At 39.9% G+C, this 19902-nt stretch overlaps 1 protein-coding gene across 1 annotated transcript in view; it reads right to left on the bottom strand.

The window, feature by feature from the left end:
• Positions 1 to 19902, bottom strand: part of LOC109640020 (receptor-type tyrosine-protein phosphatase gamma-like) — a 350667-nt gene that overhangs the window by 7630 nt on the left and 323135 nt on the right. Inside the window, exons 15-28 of the mRNA XM_069513834.1 lie at positions 18995 to 19086; positions 15035 to 15131; positions 13891 to 13973; positions 13526 to 13660; positions 12042 to 12176; positions 11479 to 11654; positions 10399 to 10534; positions 8974 to 9120; positions 7391 to 7484; positions 5350 to 5426; positions 3724 to 3852; positions 2976 to 3122; positions 2443 to 2585; positions 64 to 199 (exon numbers count right to left, since the gene is read on the bottom strand). Of these exons, the coding sequence (XP_069369935.1) occupies positions 64 to 199; positions 2443 to 2585; positions 2976 to 3122; positions 3724 to 3852; positions 5350 to 5426; positions 7391 to 7484; positions 8974 to 9120; positions 10399 to 10534; positions 11479 to 11654; positions 12042 to 12176; positions 13526 to 13660; positions 13891 to 13973; positions 15035 to 15131; positions 18995 to 19086 (1727 nt within the window). The remainder of the gene's footprint in view (positions 1 to 63; positions 200 to 2442; positions 2586 to 2975; positions 3123 to 3723; positions 3853 to 5349; positions 5427 to 7390; positions 7485 to 8973; positions 9121 to 10398; positions 10535 to 11478; positions 11655 to 12041; positions 12177 to 13525; positions 13661 to 13890; positions 13974 to 15034; positions 15132 to 18994; positions 19087 to 19902) is intronic.

The following is a 19902-nucleotide window of genomic DNA, read 5'->3' as shown; positions in this document are numbered from 1 at the left end:
CTCTTAGACAAGAAACATGCAGGGGTCATACAGAAGGACAGTTTACAGTGTTGTCAGACTCACAATGTCTGTGAAGACTCCTGGCCTCATGAGGTTGATCATCTTAGCCACTTGGTAGATATCGACGGCACCCTCATTCTCCAGCTGCTGAGACAAGGTGGTGAGGGCACACAACATGCCAGCTGACACCGCTCCCAACCTGACAACCACACACAAACAAGAGGAAAAAGTCTGTGATTTAATCTGTTTTAATCTATTTTCTCCACACATGTGCCTGACGGTTTGGTTCCAGGTTGTGTCTGAATGAAATGGAAAATGGAAACTTACAATAATATAAAAAACTACTGTTTTGGGTCCATTCTTGTAGTCATTCAGTGTCTTGTAACTGCTTTTTCACTCCCTCTGGTTCACATTATCATTATACCTTTGTTAGCAACAAAATTGTTTTCTTGCTACTCATTCTGAAATTGAAATTCACCACACTTCTTCTCAGTATTATTGCTTTTCTTTTGTTAATATTTATTATATAAACATATATTATGTTTATATAATGATAAAGCTTATTGTATCTGTAACTGTTAAAAGCATTATTGTATTTCCTTTGGGGGTAATTTGTGTAACAATGTACATCTGTGATATATAATGTTAAAATGACACAAAGTCTGGGTAAACAGTTATTACATGACACTTTTAGGCCTTAGTGAATAAGTGGAATGTTTGAGATTGAGTTTCCATCTTATAAACTGTCATTGAATTTGTGTAAGAGCACAACTTATGGACACACTTTGACAGGGGGGATTTTGCTATTTGAGTCTTTCTGACCTAACAGAACGCACACAAAGCCAGACTCCACTATTTACATATACATCATCAGGACTGCTTGTCGAATGGTAAAATAGTTTCAGAAACCACCTCACAAAAATCCTGTCTGAGGTTAAGTTGGGGTCTGTGTCTGATCACTTCTTCAAATTTGCCAAGTCAACAATTTCACATCCACACCCGCTTCACACTTTGATTGATCAAGAGAGCTCTACTGCTCAGCTTTTCAGATTTCCTTGACAACAGCTCAGCCACAGAATAAAGACACTCACAGATCATAAATGACATCTGTGCATTTAAAAATTTCTCAGCAAGAGCATCAACCTAAGCCTGACAGCTCAGCCCAGCGTGAGGCTCCCTGGAGAACGCCTTCACTATGTCAGGGGTCTCCTCTTCCATTAGCAGCCCTGCCAGGAGAGCAGCAGCAACCGCTGCTTACAACCCATGCCTGGCTGAGTAATGAGCACACAGACAATTAGGACAAGCTTCTAACTGATCTCTTAGGTGGTATGAGTCGACTGCAGCACAGCAGATGAAGTGCTCAATTAGTCGCTCTTCTTCTGGAGGATGCGACAAGCAATCTTCATTATTCTAATGAATAAACATGAGCAGAGCTGCTGGAGTGTTGTTCAAGAACGCTAACGTGTGTCAATATGAAATACACTTTCATTAATTTTAATTGAGCAGTTTATTGAGTTACCTGTTGTGGGGGGAGTCAGGGGGTTGTAAGGACTGTCGCTTGCAATAAAAATGGCAATAAAACAATAAGTAGGAATATGATCTCTCACATGATCTCTGTCAGAACTGACCAATATGACCTTTGCTTTCAGGGTTCTTATTGAAAATAACACTAAAATTGAGCACACACACACACAGATGATCATCGGGTCAATTTGGGCTCAGTATCTTGCCCAAGGACACTTTGACATGTGGTTTGGAGGTGCTGGGGATCAAACCACGACTTTAGGCTTCGGACTCTCTTAGATAAAGAGTTTTTGGTTTTGTTTGACACAACTATGTTCAGTTGTTTCTTTCTACGTTCTGTTTCCTGTTTTATTTTGAAGTTTTGCTTCTTATGTTTCTAACTTGAATTCCTGTCATTGTCTGCACTTGTTCCACAAGTGTCTCACCTGTGTTCAATCGTCCTGTGTGTATAAGTCTCTGTGCTTCCCTTTGTCTTTGTCAGTTTGTTCTTCTTTCACTGGCCTTAAATCTTTTCGTAGTCATTCACCTTCATATCCTTGGCTTGTGACTTTTTCTTGTTCTTGTCTAGTGTTTTCTTTTGCTCCCAGTGGTTGTAGATTTTTTGGACTTTGTTTTTTGAACATTAATTTCTGTAAGTACCTTTGCCTTTTATTAAAGGACACTTTTTATTATTCTACTTGGCTTCTGCATTTTTGGATCCACCTGCTCTCTACACTGTAACAATACGTGGATGATAGTGAGTGGACGATCCACTCTACCTCCTGAGCAACAGCCGCCACTGTAATTTTCTATTGTCTTGGGATTCTGTTGTACTTTATGAACCTCAGTAGTTTGTCATCATAGCAGTATGTATTTAATGATGAAGCCATGTTTTGACGTGATGACAGAATATATGAGTAAACTAAATAACAGACTGACTCATCGTGTACGATAGTTGGTCCATCGCGGGTGGCCGCCTCCTCTTTAATGACATTGATGAGCTCGAAGGTGCTGCTGATGGATGCATCAGGGTTCGGCCACTTTGGGCATTGAAAGTGACGAACCTCTAAAACATAATCGTCCTGGTTGTCAAAAGAGGAAACAGGCAGAAAGACAGAGAGAAAGATAAAGGTTAGACGAGGGATGTTTGATGTAGAACAGTCATACTTAATTTGTCAATGTAACTTTAATCAAATGAAATAGAGATTTTCTGTTTCTGATAGGACAGCACTTCATACAATCTGAGTCTAGAGTGAATCAATGCACTGAACACAGCTCAAACATGAAAAAAGATTTATCTTATTTGAAATAGTAAAAGAAACAGGAAATCAAGTGTTTACACATCTGCATTCATACTGTGTCCACATTCTTTTAATGTGGACACATGCCAGACCACCTCCTGGAGTGATAAGATTGCTATCCGATCTCAGTGCATTCACAAATGTACTAAGACACACACACACACACACAACCTGTGTAGCTTCAAGGATGAAGTCATGGATGCTGATCTGCTCCTCGTTGGACAGACACAGTCGATCTTTACTGATGAGGGTGACAGTAAATGCCTCACAGTTCATTGCCTCCTCCCGACTGGGCCAGTACACAAACTCATCTTCTGCCTGCAGAAGAGGAAACACAATACTGTCTTTATTAGTCAACGATGTAAAACAGCATACATTATTCACTGTGAAAACTTTCTGTTCAGAAATCTATACAGGTAGGTGAAAAGCTCCACTTTAAGTAGATAAGAGTGAAACAATGGCAGCATATATAAAAATCCTGTTCTATTCTTGCAATTATTGTAAGTAAGCCTATGGATAGATTGAATGATCTATACAAAAGTTTGAATATATGATTATCTGAATTTAAATTGAGCACAACCCATCAATGAATGTCTCATGCTAAAGAGGCTGTGTCACATCAAACCACTGTGAGATAGGATGTTTGCAATCCATGTGTGTTTGTGTATTTGGCTGGATGCTTATCAGTTCATATGTAACTCATGCTTCATAAAAGTCAGGAAACTGCCAGATGAGCACAAGTTGGTGATTGTGTGGTGGTCACTTTGCTGCGTGTGTGATGATGTCTCTGATTCATAATAACTTAAACACAGGTGTGAGAGGCAGAACCACACACAGTTGCCCACATACTTAGGAAGATGGTGGCGTACGTACATGCACAGTGTGTGTCTGTGTGTGTGTGTGTGTGTTAGATTCATACCAGTCCGTGGTTGGCAGGGAGCATAACAATAAGTTGTGCATTGTGGTCCCAGATCATTCTCCAAAAGTCTTTTGTGGTGTGGGGCAGAGGATGCTGGGTAATTATGAATTCATTACTACAGAAGTACCCCTGTAGAAAAGTTAAGAAAAATACATAAAATAAGGTTAAAGGGAGAATGACAACAACAAATTATGGCATCAGCTGATGACAGGATGATAGTGAGCTGCCGAGCTGTGAGTTAATTGTCACACATACATGTAGTTAAGTGACCTCACCTGACAAAGTCATATTGTCACACATACCTGCTTTTTACAGGCTGTTTGGATTCAGAGGCTAGTCTGATCTTCTTAGTCACAATTTAAATGGATAATCTTCCAATTTGACACGTCAAAATCATGTCAGTACTTGTGGAGAGTACTACTCAGTCCATGAAAACGATGATATCATGACTTTTTGGGTTTTGGCTGGGTTTCAAGAGAGCAGGAAAATGTCACAATGTCTGCTCAAGATTTAAGACTTGACATTTTTAATTTGAAGCTTTATTCAGAAATGACAGGATGGAGTAGAGCATCTAACCCACAACCAACAGAACTTCTCAGGTCATCACATCATAATCAAAGCTTTCAGAGGTGAGACAGACATTGTCTGAGGTGCAGTTACAATATCCTCAGGTCTATAGCACTTCTGACTGACTTTTGGAAATTAATGTTACTGGTGTATTTTTTATTATTTAGTTTTGCATTGAGGGGAAGTATAGATCCAGTGTATTTGGAGCTTGACCGATCCTACTGAACAGAGCTGGCAAAAGTACTCACATTCTTTACTTAAGTAAAAGTACAGATACTTGTGTAAAAAAAGGTATCTGGTAAAAGAAGAAGTACTGATTCAACTCCTTTACTCAAGTAAAAGTAAGAAAGTACAGGCTCTGAAATTTACTTAACAATGTTCTTCTGATAACTCGGCAAATGAAAAAAGTTGTAGGCAAACATAATAAGATAGTTTTCCTCTTTTGTTAACAACCTGCACAGAGCTGGTACAGAGAAAAACAATCACTGGACACAGTCTGGTTTTGCTGCCAAATTCAGAATAATAAAGACTGAACTGAACCATGGTCCTGCATGAGCACCTGGGTCATTTTTTACAGGGAATAAATGGATGGGGAATGTGCTGGCTGTGATTAAGTCCCTGCCTTTTGTACACAGCACGCGTCATTACTACTTCGGTTAGCCACGGCAGCCAACCTCCGGATGCTTAGGGTCTCGTGCTGCCCCCGACGGCACACACGCCGCTGGGGCCTGCACGTGCCAGCGAGAGGTGCTCCGTTCGTAAAAACAAGTAATGATCCAGTTTTGAGAATGTAAGGGGTAGAAAGTACAGATATTTGTGTTCAAATGTAGCGAGTAAAAGTAAAAACTTGTCAGGAAAATAAATGGTAAAGTGCAGATACCTGAAAAATCTATTTAAGTACAGTAACAAAGTATTTGTACTTTTCACCTCTGCTACTGAATAAACTCTGATTTTATTTTGCAGTCCTTTTTTTTTTAAAACTGATGTGACTTGCTTGAGTCAAACATCAGAGAAGGGGAGGGTTAATCAGTGACTGATAGAAGAAGTGGATGTACTGACCATGATATAAGATGCATTAATGTAATCGGTGCCCTTGATGCCAGGTAAGGGTGCCAGGCCGACTCTAGCTCGCTCCGCTGTTCAGAGACAGACAGAAAGGTGAGGTAGAAAGGGAGAGTGGTTGGCATGGAGAGAGGAAAAGAATAGTAATACATCAGTTTATTACAATAGATCAATCCCATAAAAAGGCCACTCTGTGTGTATCCTGCTTGCACTGTTGGAGTGCATTGCATTGGCTAAGTGCAGATAGTTCTTTGTAATTCTTGGCTTGGGATTCAGAGAAGTGTGGAACAACCAGTATCAGATTACGTAACAGCTTGAAACAAAAGATATTAGCTGAATGACGATACTGAAACCAGTCAACCTTCAGACAGCTTAGTTTTCCAAATATTAAGTATTTTGTTTTCATGGGATGGGGGGGGATATATAGCAATAGCAGAGACAGATAGGACCAGTGGGGAAGGACAGCAGCAGCAAACAGCCTGGAGTTGACTGCTCAGTGCATTGGCACCCATGTGTCATAACCATTCAACCATCAGATCGCCGCAGCTAATGAGTTTTGGAAAGCTGGTATGAAAATGATAATCAGGGCCTTTCTGTTCCCATTTCAGAAACTCACTGCAACAGACATTTTGGGGGAATTAATAAACTGCCTCAATGTTATGTGCAAGTACATTTTGTAAACGTACAGTAACTCATAAAGTATTGCTTTATGGTGACAAAAACGGTAATATAGACATAGAGGTTTGTTACATTTAAAGATGACTTGCTCTGCAGGGCTTAGAGAAGGTAGCAAGAATAGGTTTTTATGAACATTTCAGATGGAGTGAAAGGCAAATTACAGAAAGAATTTGTTGTCATTGTAACAGAAATGGTCCTTTATTACCATTGGATTTCAAAGGTTGGTGCTCGTTCAGTTCCTGTTGCTGCCCTGTTTGAAAAGGACTGATTGCAGGTTCAAGCTTTATAGTGAGGCTGATAATTACTTGACAACTGGCTGAAGGCAGCCTTTTTAGATTTTCATTAAATATATGGACTAACAGGGTGCCATGACCTTTGACCAACCGACTGTTTTCACCAGACACAGTGCTTGGCTCTATGCTGGACAAAACTTTAAGCTAGTTTGGAGTCACTATCAGATGCTCTATGTTACCAAAATTGGTCATGGACTCTACATTAATTATTTAAAAAAAAAAATCATCTATCCGTGCCCAACAGTGCACAAATGATCACACTTGCTTCCTTGCATTGTTTATTGATTTCCAGCAGGTGATTAATCTATAATGCAGATACTCTGTATTTAATATTGTGAAGGGTTTCTATCACTGCCCAGGAGGTTATGTTTTCATTGGCATTAGTTTGTTTGTCTTGTTAAGCCATTTTCAGACATGGACTTCAGAGAACGTCCGCACGTTTAGGTCCAGACTTTGCCTTTCAGGCATGAAAAACATAACAGGAGATTCTCCGCTCACAACAACACAGAAAAAGAGTGTTCAGGTGAGGGGTGGCTCAGCAGGCAAAGGCAGGACATAACGTTTTAATTCTGCTGCGGATATCAAATGTTTTTGTTTACAACACATCGACACTGGTATGTCTACTCCTTGTATGGAAACACCTTTTTATCCCGATATATTTGTATAATTTTTTGCTTCTGTTGCATGTAAAAAATTTTATCAACACACCCACTCACGCTAAGTGAATCCCCCGGTGGATGTCCTCCTGTGTTCTCACATTGGCTCACTCAGACATTATTTGGAATTTTTACAAGAAAGCTGGCCAAAGAAAATCCGTGAAAAGTCCAGAGCCTCTCACTCGGACATTTAAATACTCACATACAGTCGCTCTGGAGAATGACAGGAGACTGTCCAGAGTTCTGTGTATGTCTGACAGCAGTTATAACAGGATTACATAAAAAGATTACTCTGATGACACTTATTTCCATAAAGTGTTTGAATGACCCATGTAGGAACCCAGTCAATTTTAGTGGCACTTAATTTTTTCTTTCAGATTTAATAAATGTTTACATGGATGTAACACTCACATGGCACGACAGATGAATTTCTATTTTTCTCTTTGTTGCACTCCTTCTGAGCATTGAAGCAGTCCATGACTCTGGAATTGCACTGCGTTACCAGCTGTAAAAGAACAGAAAAAGAGAGGGAGTGAGTGTTGACAGACTGACTGATCCAAACTAGGAGGTTGTTTAATTTTAATAAATATGGTCAGATTTAGGAGAAATTTTCCATTTTAACTTACTGACTTAAAGTGTGGTATTGTCTCAAATGTATTTCCTCATTTCTCCTCACCTTTACCTGAGCCCATTTCAAGAAAATGTCCTCTCTACATGTCGTATCTTTCTGCTGGAAAACTGTCCGCTACTTGGTCCAATATCCTTAAGATTTGGATTCTTGTGCATAGTAAAGTGTGCAGAGTGTTGTCTTGATTGTTGTTGACTGTATTGTATAAGTTCAACACATGTGTGCATATGTTATACACATACAAAATGCAAAGAATACAAAACAGAGAGCGGAGGCTACTTTGACAGGTGTACCTGCTGTTCTCTCCTGTTTCCGCTGTTTGTACTACGCTAAGCTCAACATGTCGAGAACTAATGAACTGCATATTCAGTTAAGGGTGAAGTTGTACAGATTTGTACAAATTGTACAAAATGAATGCGTCTTTATCCTATTCATATTCATAGTACAATGAATTTGAAAAACAGGAATGCACTTCTCCCACACTGCTGGTTAGATGTACTGTGTTTGTGAGTCATCAAGCTTCTCATTAAACATTGTAAAAGAGAAAGCAGCTCACAATAGAAAATCCTCATCTAAGAACAAGATTATTAAGCAACCAGGGGAAAAACCAAACGACTGGAAACAATTGCTTCATTCAGCAGTTTGAACCCTCTCATAAAGTCATACATTCATTAGCATCACACAGAAAGGCATTGTTCTCTGTTCACACTTCATCTACTTTAGACTTTGGACATGGGTGCAGCGTATGTGGTGAAATATCAGCAGCCACATACTCTCCTGTTGTCAAGACTTAGCAGAAGTCTTGACAACAGGACAACACACACCAGGGCTAGATGATGAGATTGAAAGCAGGATAATTACTTTAGTATTCAATTTTATTATTATTTAATTTGTTACATATTAATAACCCCATATTTTGGCCCCTAGTCAGAACCCAGTTTTTATTAGACTTTTAATCAAAGTATTATCATTCAATGAATTACCAAAATCTTCAATTATTTATTTGAATGTCTTTGAAAATGAGAAAATTAGAGTTGAGACCATAAGCTTATAGCCAATGACAAAGTATCTTTTTAAATTGAGTCAAAACAGATTACTCACAGATGATTTTTTAAAGATAATTGTTGGATTTGGGAGAAACATGCAGCAGAAGACCTGAAAGACACTGCCAAGGACCAAACAGTCTCGGCCAGATGAGTCAGTCTCTTTGGCTCTGGTGGTGGTGAGTGATGAGGCACCAAAGGCTCTACTACACTCGTCATAATGTTTTGGCAAACCAGTTTACATTTTCATCAAAAAAAATTGGTGTTATGAAATTCACTCTTGACCAGTTTTGCCATCAGTGTTGACGCATGTGTCCCTTTACCTTGAACTGTTTATCCAGACGTATCCGGCCAGTGTGTCCTGGTGTTGTGATGCTGGTGAAGTAGCTTTGAAGCTGGCTAGCTGCAATTTCTGTCTCCTTCCCGAAAATAGCTTCCATCAAGGCATTATGGATGAAGATGTACTGCTCCTGGATGAGAAAAGACAAAAAAGATGTTTAACAACAGGTATAGAAGATCATTGTACAGGTGTTCTCACACATACACACTTACAAATGAATGATTTTGAGTTTTGAAGCCCTTAACGATACATTTGTATTTAAATAAAAGCAAAAGTATTAGTCATTTGCACATTTGCTTTCGCTATGCAAATATATCTGTCTGTACAAAATCAGGTGCATCTGCAGCCAAAACAGAAGAAGTTAGCCCTTTTCTACTCGGGTCAGTGAAGGGAGCCCAGTCCGGAAATATGTGTCCAGCACGGTCTCATGTGCACCCTGAATGACAGAGGGCAGAAGAAGACTGATGGAAAAATCCATGGACTGTATAGAAAGATGGATGATAAGACAGCTCCCAAAAGCGAAGCCAAACATTTTGATTGCACCCTGGTGCCTGGCTGCAGTGAAGGCCACAAACCCTGACCCCTCTATGTTAGCAAATTAAACATGGAACAAGGTAAAAAAAAAAAGAGTACACATCAAATACATTGATTGACAACAACAATGCCTGACGATTAGTCCAACGCATGTATTGATGGGAAAATGATATCACGGCTCCACTCCATGATCACTATGCAGACCTCCAAATGACATCACCAGTGCAACAGGGCATGACCCAAATCCACAATGTTTTGGCCTAATTTTTGTATAATGAGAGCAAATGGAGAAGCATTTTCTATCTTTAATGACAGACATTGGCAAACACTTCATGTACATTTTGGTTCCACCTGCACACGGATGCAACAGATTTGTTACTACAGTCCTAGTGGCCAGTTCCACTATGGAGAGAGTTCCGAGGCTTGACAAACATTCTGTTGGCATTATTTCTACTAAATCAGTACTTAACAAAGCCTGATAAGATTCTGAAGCAAAAGTGCTCGCAATTGCCAAGGCTGGTGTTAGCACACCTGCAGCCAACATTAAAACCTCCATGGATGATGAAACATTAAGCGAGGCATCAACCTCTTTGGCTTGTACAGTTGGACTTGCTGGACCTCCAGTATCAGCAGGAATTAATGATGAATGATGCAAACTGACATATTAAGATGCAGGTTTGAATCAAGTCCCTGTGCTTATTTTATTGAGTTTTATAAGGTACCAGCAGAGAAAACCTTTGAAACTAAACTCATCAGAGGAAACAATTAGGCCAGTACATATTTTGTTGTCCATGTTCTCCTAATTAGTATAATGTTAAAATTCCTAACAAGTCTCCCAGATATTTGGTTCACACACAAACATGGATATACCAACCTCTGTCTGGACTAGGTAGTTGCGCTGGCTGCGTATGTGTTTGAGGAAGCCGAGTACATTAACTGTGCTCTTGTCTTTGAGCTGCTGCAGCATACTGTCGATGACGATGTACGTCCCCGTCCGACCCACTCCAGCACTGCAACACAACACGGTGAAACTGAGAATCAGCACATGCCAAATGACATTAGAGCGGATGATGGACTCAGACATGAAACAGTGAGGTTACAATTACATGGCCTTACAAGGTCTTAAACTGTTAAAGCAGCCAATAATGAACTATCAGAAGATTTTTCTTTTGAGTAAAGACATCCAAATTCCATAGCACAACTTTTGGCATCTATATTCACAGTATCTCAAGATGGAAAATGGGTATTGTGTTAATTTTTCATTTAAAATGTGTCCTTTATGTGACACAATATGCAAATCCACCAAAAAGTCGAACAGCAATTAAGGTGCAAGTCTGAATTAAAGAGCACATATTAATAGAGAGAGATTACATTGCAAAATGGGACTTAAATTATCTTGTTTCACATTAAGTCTGCAAAGGTCATATGCAGCCGTATGAAATGTTAGTAATGGGGCAGTGTGACAACTCTACATCCCCCACCCACCACCAGCAATAACCAGTGCACTCCCTGCCTGCCTTAATGTAAAAATACAAACTGACAATAGTGATTGCAGGTTTACTGATGCTGCTCAGTAAGAGAGCCAATTAAAGTTGAAAATTGAAAACTGCAGTAAAAACAGCTATTAAGTGGGAAACGCACAAACACATTGGTGTTACCAGCTGTATGTTCATTTGTAATGTGTCTGCTACTACAAATTGAATAATATTGTGCCATTGGGGCAGCTAAATAATTCGAGGGTGGAATGAATGCCTTTGTTTCACAATAATAATGACATAGACAGAATGACCACAGTGTTCTTCTCTCATGAAAAGGGATTTGCAATCATAGACTCATTATCCAAAACCTAGATTATCGAATGAAATGACAGAGTAAGACTATTTTAATGTGTACATTGACAACACAGTGTGAGGAAGGATCTCAAAGTGAAGTGAAAGTAGAACAGAGACATTACCTGCAGTGAACAAGCATGGGCCCCATATCAGGCATCTGAGCCCCTGAGGACCTGCGGACAAAGGTGAGGACAGGCAGGGTGTACTCTGGGACACCCATGTCTGGCCACTGGGTGTAATGATACTGGAGCACTGTCCGTTCATTCTGAGCCCCTGCCTTAGAGTTCCCCTTCCCACCCTGGATGCAAGAGAAGAAGGAAAGGAGAGAAGGAAGAAAGGTTCATTAGAATAGATAAGAATAAAAAGACAAAATGGATTTGGTAGCATCAAGTGAAGGGGGCTAACTAAACTTTACAAAATGGTCAGGTTCTCATTTTAAACCACCTCTCACCCCAATTTACTTATGAAAGCTCAAGACTGAATAGATCCTATCATCTGTTCAGTGAAACTAAATAATGACTTTCAAATGACAATAGCAGCAGAATAAAGGGAACATGGATCCTGAAAGCTTGATAAGATTTTTTCACTATTTTCAGAATCAGTCATATTTAATTAATTCCCATCTTTAAAATTCATCCTCAATCTGTCCAGACAGGAAGTCCCACCTCTTGTCTGTTATTCTCACCTTTTTGACTTTAGTGTTGCGCAGTGTGAAACAGCGAACAGTGTAGCAGGCATGAACCTTGGTGCTTTTCAGTGTTACTACCATGTTGCCGTACTCTTCACTGTTTTCTGTTGGCCAGTACTGGTCACATTTTCTCTGTGTTGCACACACACACACACAGACACACACACACACACACACACACACACACACACACACACACAGACACACACACGGATGGACAAGTTAAATTCAGTTACCTGATGAACCCCTGCCACCTTCAGGACTCTACAGCAAACTCAAATTAACATAGCTTCCACATCGAGGAACATCCATCCCTTAACCTCAAGTACTGACATGTGTAGGATAACCCCAGAAACAAGACACTACAGGTTCATACATATTTCTCACAGTGGACACTTTCACTCTGCCGAGCAGGAAAACCTGCAAGCATGCACAGCACCAAGTTCTCATTCATATCTGTTGCATAAGCATAAAATGGTGCAACAGAGATGTGTACATACATCCCACAGAATGGTTGAGTTAAAAAGAACTTGATCACATGTGTACCTGCACAGAAACTGTGACACTTGCGAGAGAGATGGTCAAAAATGTATCATTTATAATACTTCATAATCTATAATTATGTATTATCAATATTGTTATAATTAGTAAATCTATAAATTATTTTCATACAATTTAGTGATCTTTCTCACGGGTTTAGCTTCAAAATAGCAAACCAATAAATCTTATATCCACAGTGTGACGCTGAGGCCAGTTGTATTGTGCTTGTGTTCCTCAGAAGCTTATTATAATATGATGAAAATCTTAAACAATTGAGCACCTGCTGTCCCAGTCACTCTTGTACTGCCAAAGACTGCATCAGAATGTGTCAGGTGCTAGATTCTGTCTCTCCTCTCCAGAAAATTAGCTTAATATCCTGAGTTCTCTTCATCTACACCACATTCTCTGATGAAATGATCATTAAATTACATCCAATTTCATTGTAGAACTGGAAACATGCCTTTATATAGATTTCTTACAAAACCTTTAAGCTCTGTGAATATTTGAGCAGTTAACCATTGTGCTGCGACACACAAGGTCTATCATCTGTCTTATTCTCTCACCTCACCTGACACCTACACCTGCAACACCTGCACTCAGCTTACTGTGACGTCATCCTGTATATGTTACATATCAACATACTGTATATGCTTAACAAACAACCAGTGGTGAGCTTCAGGGCCTGAGACTCCACTGGTTGGACCATACTCTGACACTGTGTAGTACAGCAAGCCAATGACGTGCACTGTGAAGTTTCATGAAAAAATTCAGGATGGCTTTCGATTTCTGCTCCAGAAACAAAAAGTATAGATTATCAATCGTAGGGGGATGGAAGGACGGACAAACTGACTCACTTTATCACCCAGAGAAGATCAAACATTGCAACACATCTTAGAACCTTGTCCAATCCAAAAACCTACACTGCACTTGATAGTACTTACCCTTCCTTTTTCCACTAAGTTGGTAATCATGACGATGACACTCGTATTTTGTTCCCATACCATCCTCCAGAAGTCCTCATAAGTGGACTTGAGAGGTCCCTGGGCCGCAATATAAGCTTTAGGCTTATTGTAACCCTGATGAATGAAGAGTGGAGAGGTAAACCATTAGTTTGGCAATATATGGCATATGAAAAAATTATATAACAATTACAAAATTCTTCCAAAGCTTAAGAAAGTGTCTAAGATATGTTCCAGATGTTTGTATTCTTGCAGTCATCTTCTGCAAAATATTGTCCTTATCATGTGCGCACACACACACACACACACACAGATCAGTATTCTAGATCCCCAGTGGAAGCACTCACGTCTACATAGTTGGCATTGATGTAGTCTGTGTGTTTGGAGTCCTTCCCAGCCAGTAGCCTCAGCTTCACCCTGCTGTGGTCATCTTAGGAGAAATCAATGAACAGTAAAATAGTTAGACTGAAACCATAGCTATCGTTAGCTCCAACACAGTACTGTCCATGTAACGTCAATATGCTGCCAAGACACCAACCGAAAAGCACATTAACCTTTGTCGTTAAAACACTGGTCAATCTGGTGTTTCACCTGTCCTCTGCCTTCAGCACGCACTTTAATATATACAAGACTGAGCTGCTTCCAGCCACAGTGTGAGACATGTGGGACCAAAGCCCTCAAGCACCATGCCTGTATGTGGTGTTTTTGCATAACAGGGTTTGTGTTAACTTTTTGTTTTTTTGATCTGTAACAACTCACATCTACAATTTCAGCATTTGATACAAGAACAATTTGTTTGTGTTTTGCTTTGTCAATTACACATTTTCAAAGATGGAGGATTTGGTATGATTATTCATGGTCCCACAAGGACTGCATTGACATCAAGACTTTGTGCAGCTATCTGAGACAAACATCCAGGAATATTTGGCTGAGAGTCGAATGGGTACATGTCCTTCAGTGGGGAAATTCACGATTCCCAGATATCTTTAATTCAAGGAAGTTTCCCTTCACACCACAATACTTACTTTCAATATTCATGGACCCCAGAGGAAACCTACTGATTTTGATGATCCAGCTGCCTTTCCTCCAGGACCAAAAATCTACCACTTGCACACACAATCTTACAGTGGCTTATTCATTCACCTTTAATGCTCAGTGTTCAGCGTTTCAACTGATATCTTAGTCTTTTGTGTAATTCTGACTCTGAGGTTTTATTTTGATCACAGTGAGTGTTTACCATTAGAAATATAATATCAATGAAAATAAATTGGCTTAACAAACTGACATTAAATTAAAACTGCCCCTGACTGTGGATGAAATGGCTCTGAATAGATTTTCAGTGGAATGTGGTGCTGGTGGTCGAATGGGAGACAGGGTGAAATTCAGAGCTGTGACAATGCCCCACTTCCACTGTGGCATTTTAAATGACACCAGCGATTGATACATTCATTCATTTTGTTACAGTGGTTAATATTTAAAGTGTGTACTCACAGGCCACTATGTTGATGTATCTGTTTTTGTGCTTGTTGTCAGGATGGTTGGAGTGCTCTGATGTGATCTTCATATCAGCAGTACACCGTTGAACAGCCTGGGGAGGAACAAACACACACACACACACACACTCTGGCATGTCATTCCAATGCATTTGTACACTTGTGTCAAAAGGTTACATTTCTTGAACATTAACTGTGGATGTCCATTGTAAATAAATAAATGGTAAATGGTTGTATTTATATAGAGCTTTTCTAGTCTTGATGACAACTCAAAGTGCTTTACACTACAGTTTGCCATTCACTCATTCACACACACATTCATACAGTGCATCTATTAGCAGCACTTTTTGTTGTTCTATGGGGCAATTTGGGGTTCAGCATCTTGCCCATGGACACTTTTGCATGCAGATGGGAAGACTGGGGATCAAACTTCTGACCTGGTTGGAGTATGACCGCTCAACCCCTCAGCCACAGCCACCCCACAATGTCCCCATAGGATGAAAAGGACCTAGTTGTAAAAGTTACCTTACACACCATGTTCCACAGAGGATGAGCACTTTCCATTTTGCATGCCATGAGCCTTTTTGCAGCACTGCCCCCAGGACACAGTGTCACCTGTAAGTGCTGAATGATGCAGAATCTAGGTGCTGATGCTTGTGCTTTAGGTCTAAAGCCTTGTTTCACTGTTGATTGCTCATATTTATATGACATACGCTTTATATAGATATCATATCATATATTTTTCCAGTGCTTTCTTTTTAAATGATTGCTTGCAGTTCATCACACAGTGGAAGTTTTGTAGTTAATGTGAATTGTTTTGTAACTGTTATGCAGCCTATGTCTCTCACACAAAGGCTGCTCTACTAGTTCTACCTGTTTGGGCTGATTCCAGCTCCTCAGCCTCTCTGTCTTTCTTCCTCTTTGGTGACAGCAGGTGCTTCTTCCTTCATACCTTTAACTCGAGCAAGATTCTTTGCATGGCATGTTAAAATTATCTTCTTGACCCGAGGCCTCAGCGAAGCATGTTGAGAAGTAACAACTACAATGAAATCACATGATTCAACCTGGAGGTATTTTGTTTTAGATCTCCTGTATTCCATCTTCATATGATGGAAACTACAGAAAGCAGTTCTGGGATCTGCAGCCTGCAAACTGCTGTGAGCTGAGCATTGCCAACAGGGAGGGCAGGCCCTGGATTTGGCTCTGACCCTTGTGCCATTCTCTTTGGAGCTTTACAGGCCAATCGACTTGTTTTATCACTATTAAACTCGGTTTCATCTTGCCAAATCGGATGGGGCTTTATTTGGGGTGAAGCAAACTTCCCCTCTGAGCACTTGAGAGGCTGCAGGAATGATAGGGAAAGATTTGACTGGAGATAATATCCTACAGATGGGTGATGTGATCTGCTGATGGTACACAAACCTGTAAATAGTGTATTTGTGCAGAACCACATACAAAGACACACATGCATTAATATTTGCATGCACACATATGCATTCACACACACACAAATATGTCCCATTTCTGTTGCTGTCTTGGAACACGATCATGGTGTCATGCCATGGTTTCCTCTTCTCTTGTTCTTTCAGGCCGACACGGTGATGCACAGTGTCACAGGCTAAAGTACATGAAACCACTGTTAAATAATAACTAACGAATCCTTTCAGGATGTGAGAAGCTTGCTGTAAACGTTTGATCCCCTTTACGCTCAAAAACAAAAAGGTTTATGGATTTGGGTTAAAACAATTACTTTGTTGTTTGTTTGTCTTTCATTGTCATGACAATGATACTAAGCTTGTGGTTATGGTTATAGGATTGTCGTGGTTAAAAGAAACTGTGTTGAATGTTGTGCAGAAACAGGAAATGAAGAGTTGTTTCCTGCAATGTTTTGTTAACTGATCGACCTCCTCTCTCTCGCCAACTTTGTGTCTGCATAACATCACCAGTTTCTCCTTTGCTCATCTCATGGTTACACTAGAGGGATCCATCAGCTCAACATAAACATGTCATTTTGGAGCTTATGCAGAAAAGACTGCTGGTCACAAACAACAACAACAACACATTTTTCTATGGGAGACAGGCTCTACATTTTCTATCAGAGTGTGAACATGTGTACAGATGGTTAAATAATGAAACAAAAGCCCAACATCAGTTGTGTGATGGTGAGGTGTTTTTTTTCTTTCGTGCCTCAAATACAACTTTAGTGCTACTCCTGCAGGAGATTTATTTTATATTTGTGTAATGGGAACTTTGTCAGCTATCTTTATTTAGTTTACATAAAATCATTAATTTGGTCATATTTAAAAGTTTAATGGACAATTTTCCTCAAACTTCAGCAATTTTATGCTCAAAGAAAAAATGAAAATGAGCCACATGCAAAGTGGCAGATTGAATGATTAGGATCAAAGCTTTGTGGAGAGGGTGTCTGGTCTGAAAACATTCATTTAGATCTGTACAAAAGAGCAAAACCAATACAGTCCAGCTCTTGCAACACTAGCCAGTGGATGCTTTGATTGATCATGTGAACCTTGGTAACCTCTTTTTGAGTCTGAGAGTGTTTTAAACGGACTGCATATCTGAAAAAAGCCACCTGTGTAGATGCTGACAAGAGATCCTGTGATAACATGATACTGCACATGTGTCGAAATGGGTTGACACAAGGTAAGACAACTATTTTATTAATCTTATCTGATAATCACAGTGTGGGTGTATTCACTCTGAGCATGTTTAAAATATTTTCATTCCAAAAGCTCTTTCCAGTGTCCTGCCAAAACTGGGGCACAGGGGGAGAGGGGGAGGGGAGACATTGCTAGTTTGTAAGGGTTCTGCTTTTCTAGTTAAGCAACTCATTCAGGGGCTCCTGCTCAGCCCATGCACTTTTTGCTTTCTTGGAAGAGCATGGTTATGGACTGCAGAGGGACTGGAGTATATTATGACAGACCACACACGCAGGGGGAGCTACAGCTGGTGTGATGAAGCATGTAAGGGTTGTAACTAAAATAAATTGCACATCACTGAAACATCCCTCTCGTTTCACTGCAATAACCATAATCATTCAGTATGGAGGTCTTCATTATCTCTCGCTATCTCTGCTTTCAATATTTATTTGACATGGGAGTGCATTTAGACAGGAGAGAGCCCATATTTTCTTCCCCTACAAGATTAAATACACAGGGGAAAACACTCCGGAATGAATCACAGATATCTTTTAGTAAGCAGATATTTGAGTTTTATGAGTGCGTACTCATGTACTGTGAATAATATGCCAATTAGTACTCTTAGAACTACAGTGGGAATAGGACAATGACTGTGTCTGAGCTAAACAATGGTCTATGGTGGTAAACTGCTCTTGTGCTTTCACTCGTTTATCTCTCATGAACTGATAGTGAGTGTCATGTGAAGGTTGCAGAATTCAACGAAGGACTAGTGTAGTGTGAAATAGATGAGGACTCCAGATAGAGTGCTCATGCACGGTACTGAGATTTCTGTTGCTATTATCTGGTCTTTGGTACCAAGTGAGAGACTGACAGAAATACTAGATGTCAATTGCATACCTGACTTGAAAAGTCTTGTATACACGAAAAGTGAGCTCCCCTCAGAGTTTGAGTTCATCGTCAATCTTTGTGGACCACAACTCGACTGCCCTATTCACTCTCACTGCTCTCATAAAGCATCATTTTCAGCCCACACAAGCAGCTGTTTTCAGAATAAAAGCTGTACAAATGTAGATGGTTAAAAGAGCTAAAGGCAGGTGACTAGTGGATAAACTCAATTCCATAAACATTTTGCTCTCTTAACTGCTGGATGTGAAAATAAGCAACTGCCATACCAACTTGAAATGTACTGACAGACTAACTTGCATGTTTAATTTTTCAAAAAAGAAAAAATACAAGATTAAGAATTCCACCAGTGTTACATTGCCTGGTTTGGCGTGCATGTACAACACTTTACTGCTTACCTCAAAATCCTCTGAGAATCCATGTTGGTTGTTTGAGTAGAGTTCAGAGATGTGTTTGATGAACTGCTTGACTGGAATGGCTTCCATGTCGTCTGTAAGAGATGAGAGCAGGGCTAAAACAGCATCCCAGTAACTATAACTTGCACATGAGCAAGTACCGGTACAGGGCAACTTGTACATTTGTCTATGGATGAACATATCTATTTCTCACTTCACTTGTAACATTGGTGGCAAAAGATAGAAATATACAAATCTGTTCTTTACTGACGAGACCGAGCAGACTGTACTGAAGAAGCCTCTTGGATGAGCAATGCAGCATTTCACTTAATCACATGTGGAGTTAATCATGTCGTTCCTGCACCTTAAAAAGTCACTACACCTTGATATCGTAATATTTTTTTGTGACCCAGGGGCGGAGGCTTCATAAGAAACAGAATTTGGTACACATCTATAGGAAAGAAATATTTCCACAACAATTCCATGCTCTTCCAGTTTAAAAAGAAAATGAATAAAAATGACAGGGTTGAGGGCAAATGTAGGTCAATTCTTTTCAAGCTCAGGAAAGTGTCATTTCACTTGGATTACAACAGCAGAGCAAGTCAACAAAAAATAAGTAAGCTTGCATGAGTATTTTCTGTTGTTTAGTTGTTTTGTGGGCAGGTTTTTCCTCACTCGAACCCAGGGTCTAAGGACAGATGGTGTCACTACCTGCGCAGATTGTAAAGCCCTCTGAGGCAAAATGTGTTTTGTGAATTTGGGCTATACAAATAAAATTTGATTTGATTTGTTTCGGTGTTTTGTTGCTTGTAGGGTCTTTTAGTGTGACGGCACAGGACTGGGGCACCGGTTTCATCAGATGACATACAACTGCAAAGTGGTAGTTGCTCTTCCAGATGCTGCACTTGAAC

The sequence above is a fragment of the Paralichthys olivaceus genome, chromosome 2, assembly GCF_024713975.1.
Source record: "Paralichthys olivaceus isolate ysfri-2021 chromosome 2, ASM2471397v2, whole genome shotgun sequence".
NCBI lineage: Eukaryota > Metazoa > Chordata > Actinopteri > Pleuronectiformes > Paralichthyidae > Paralichthys > Paralichthys olivaceus.
This window is presented reverse-complemented; position numbering and strand designations above follow the sequence as displayed.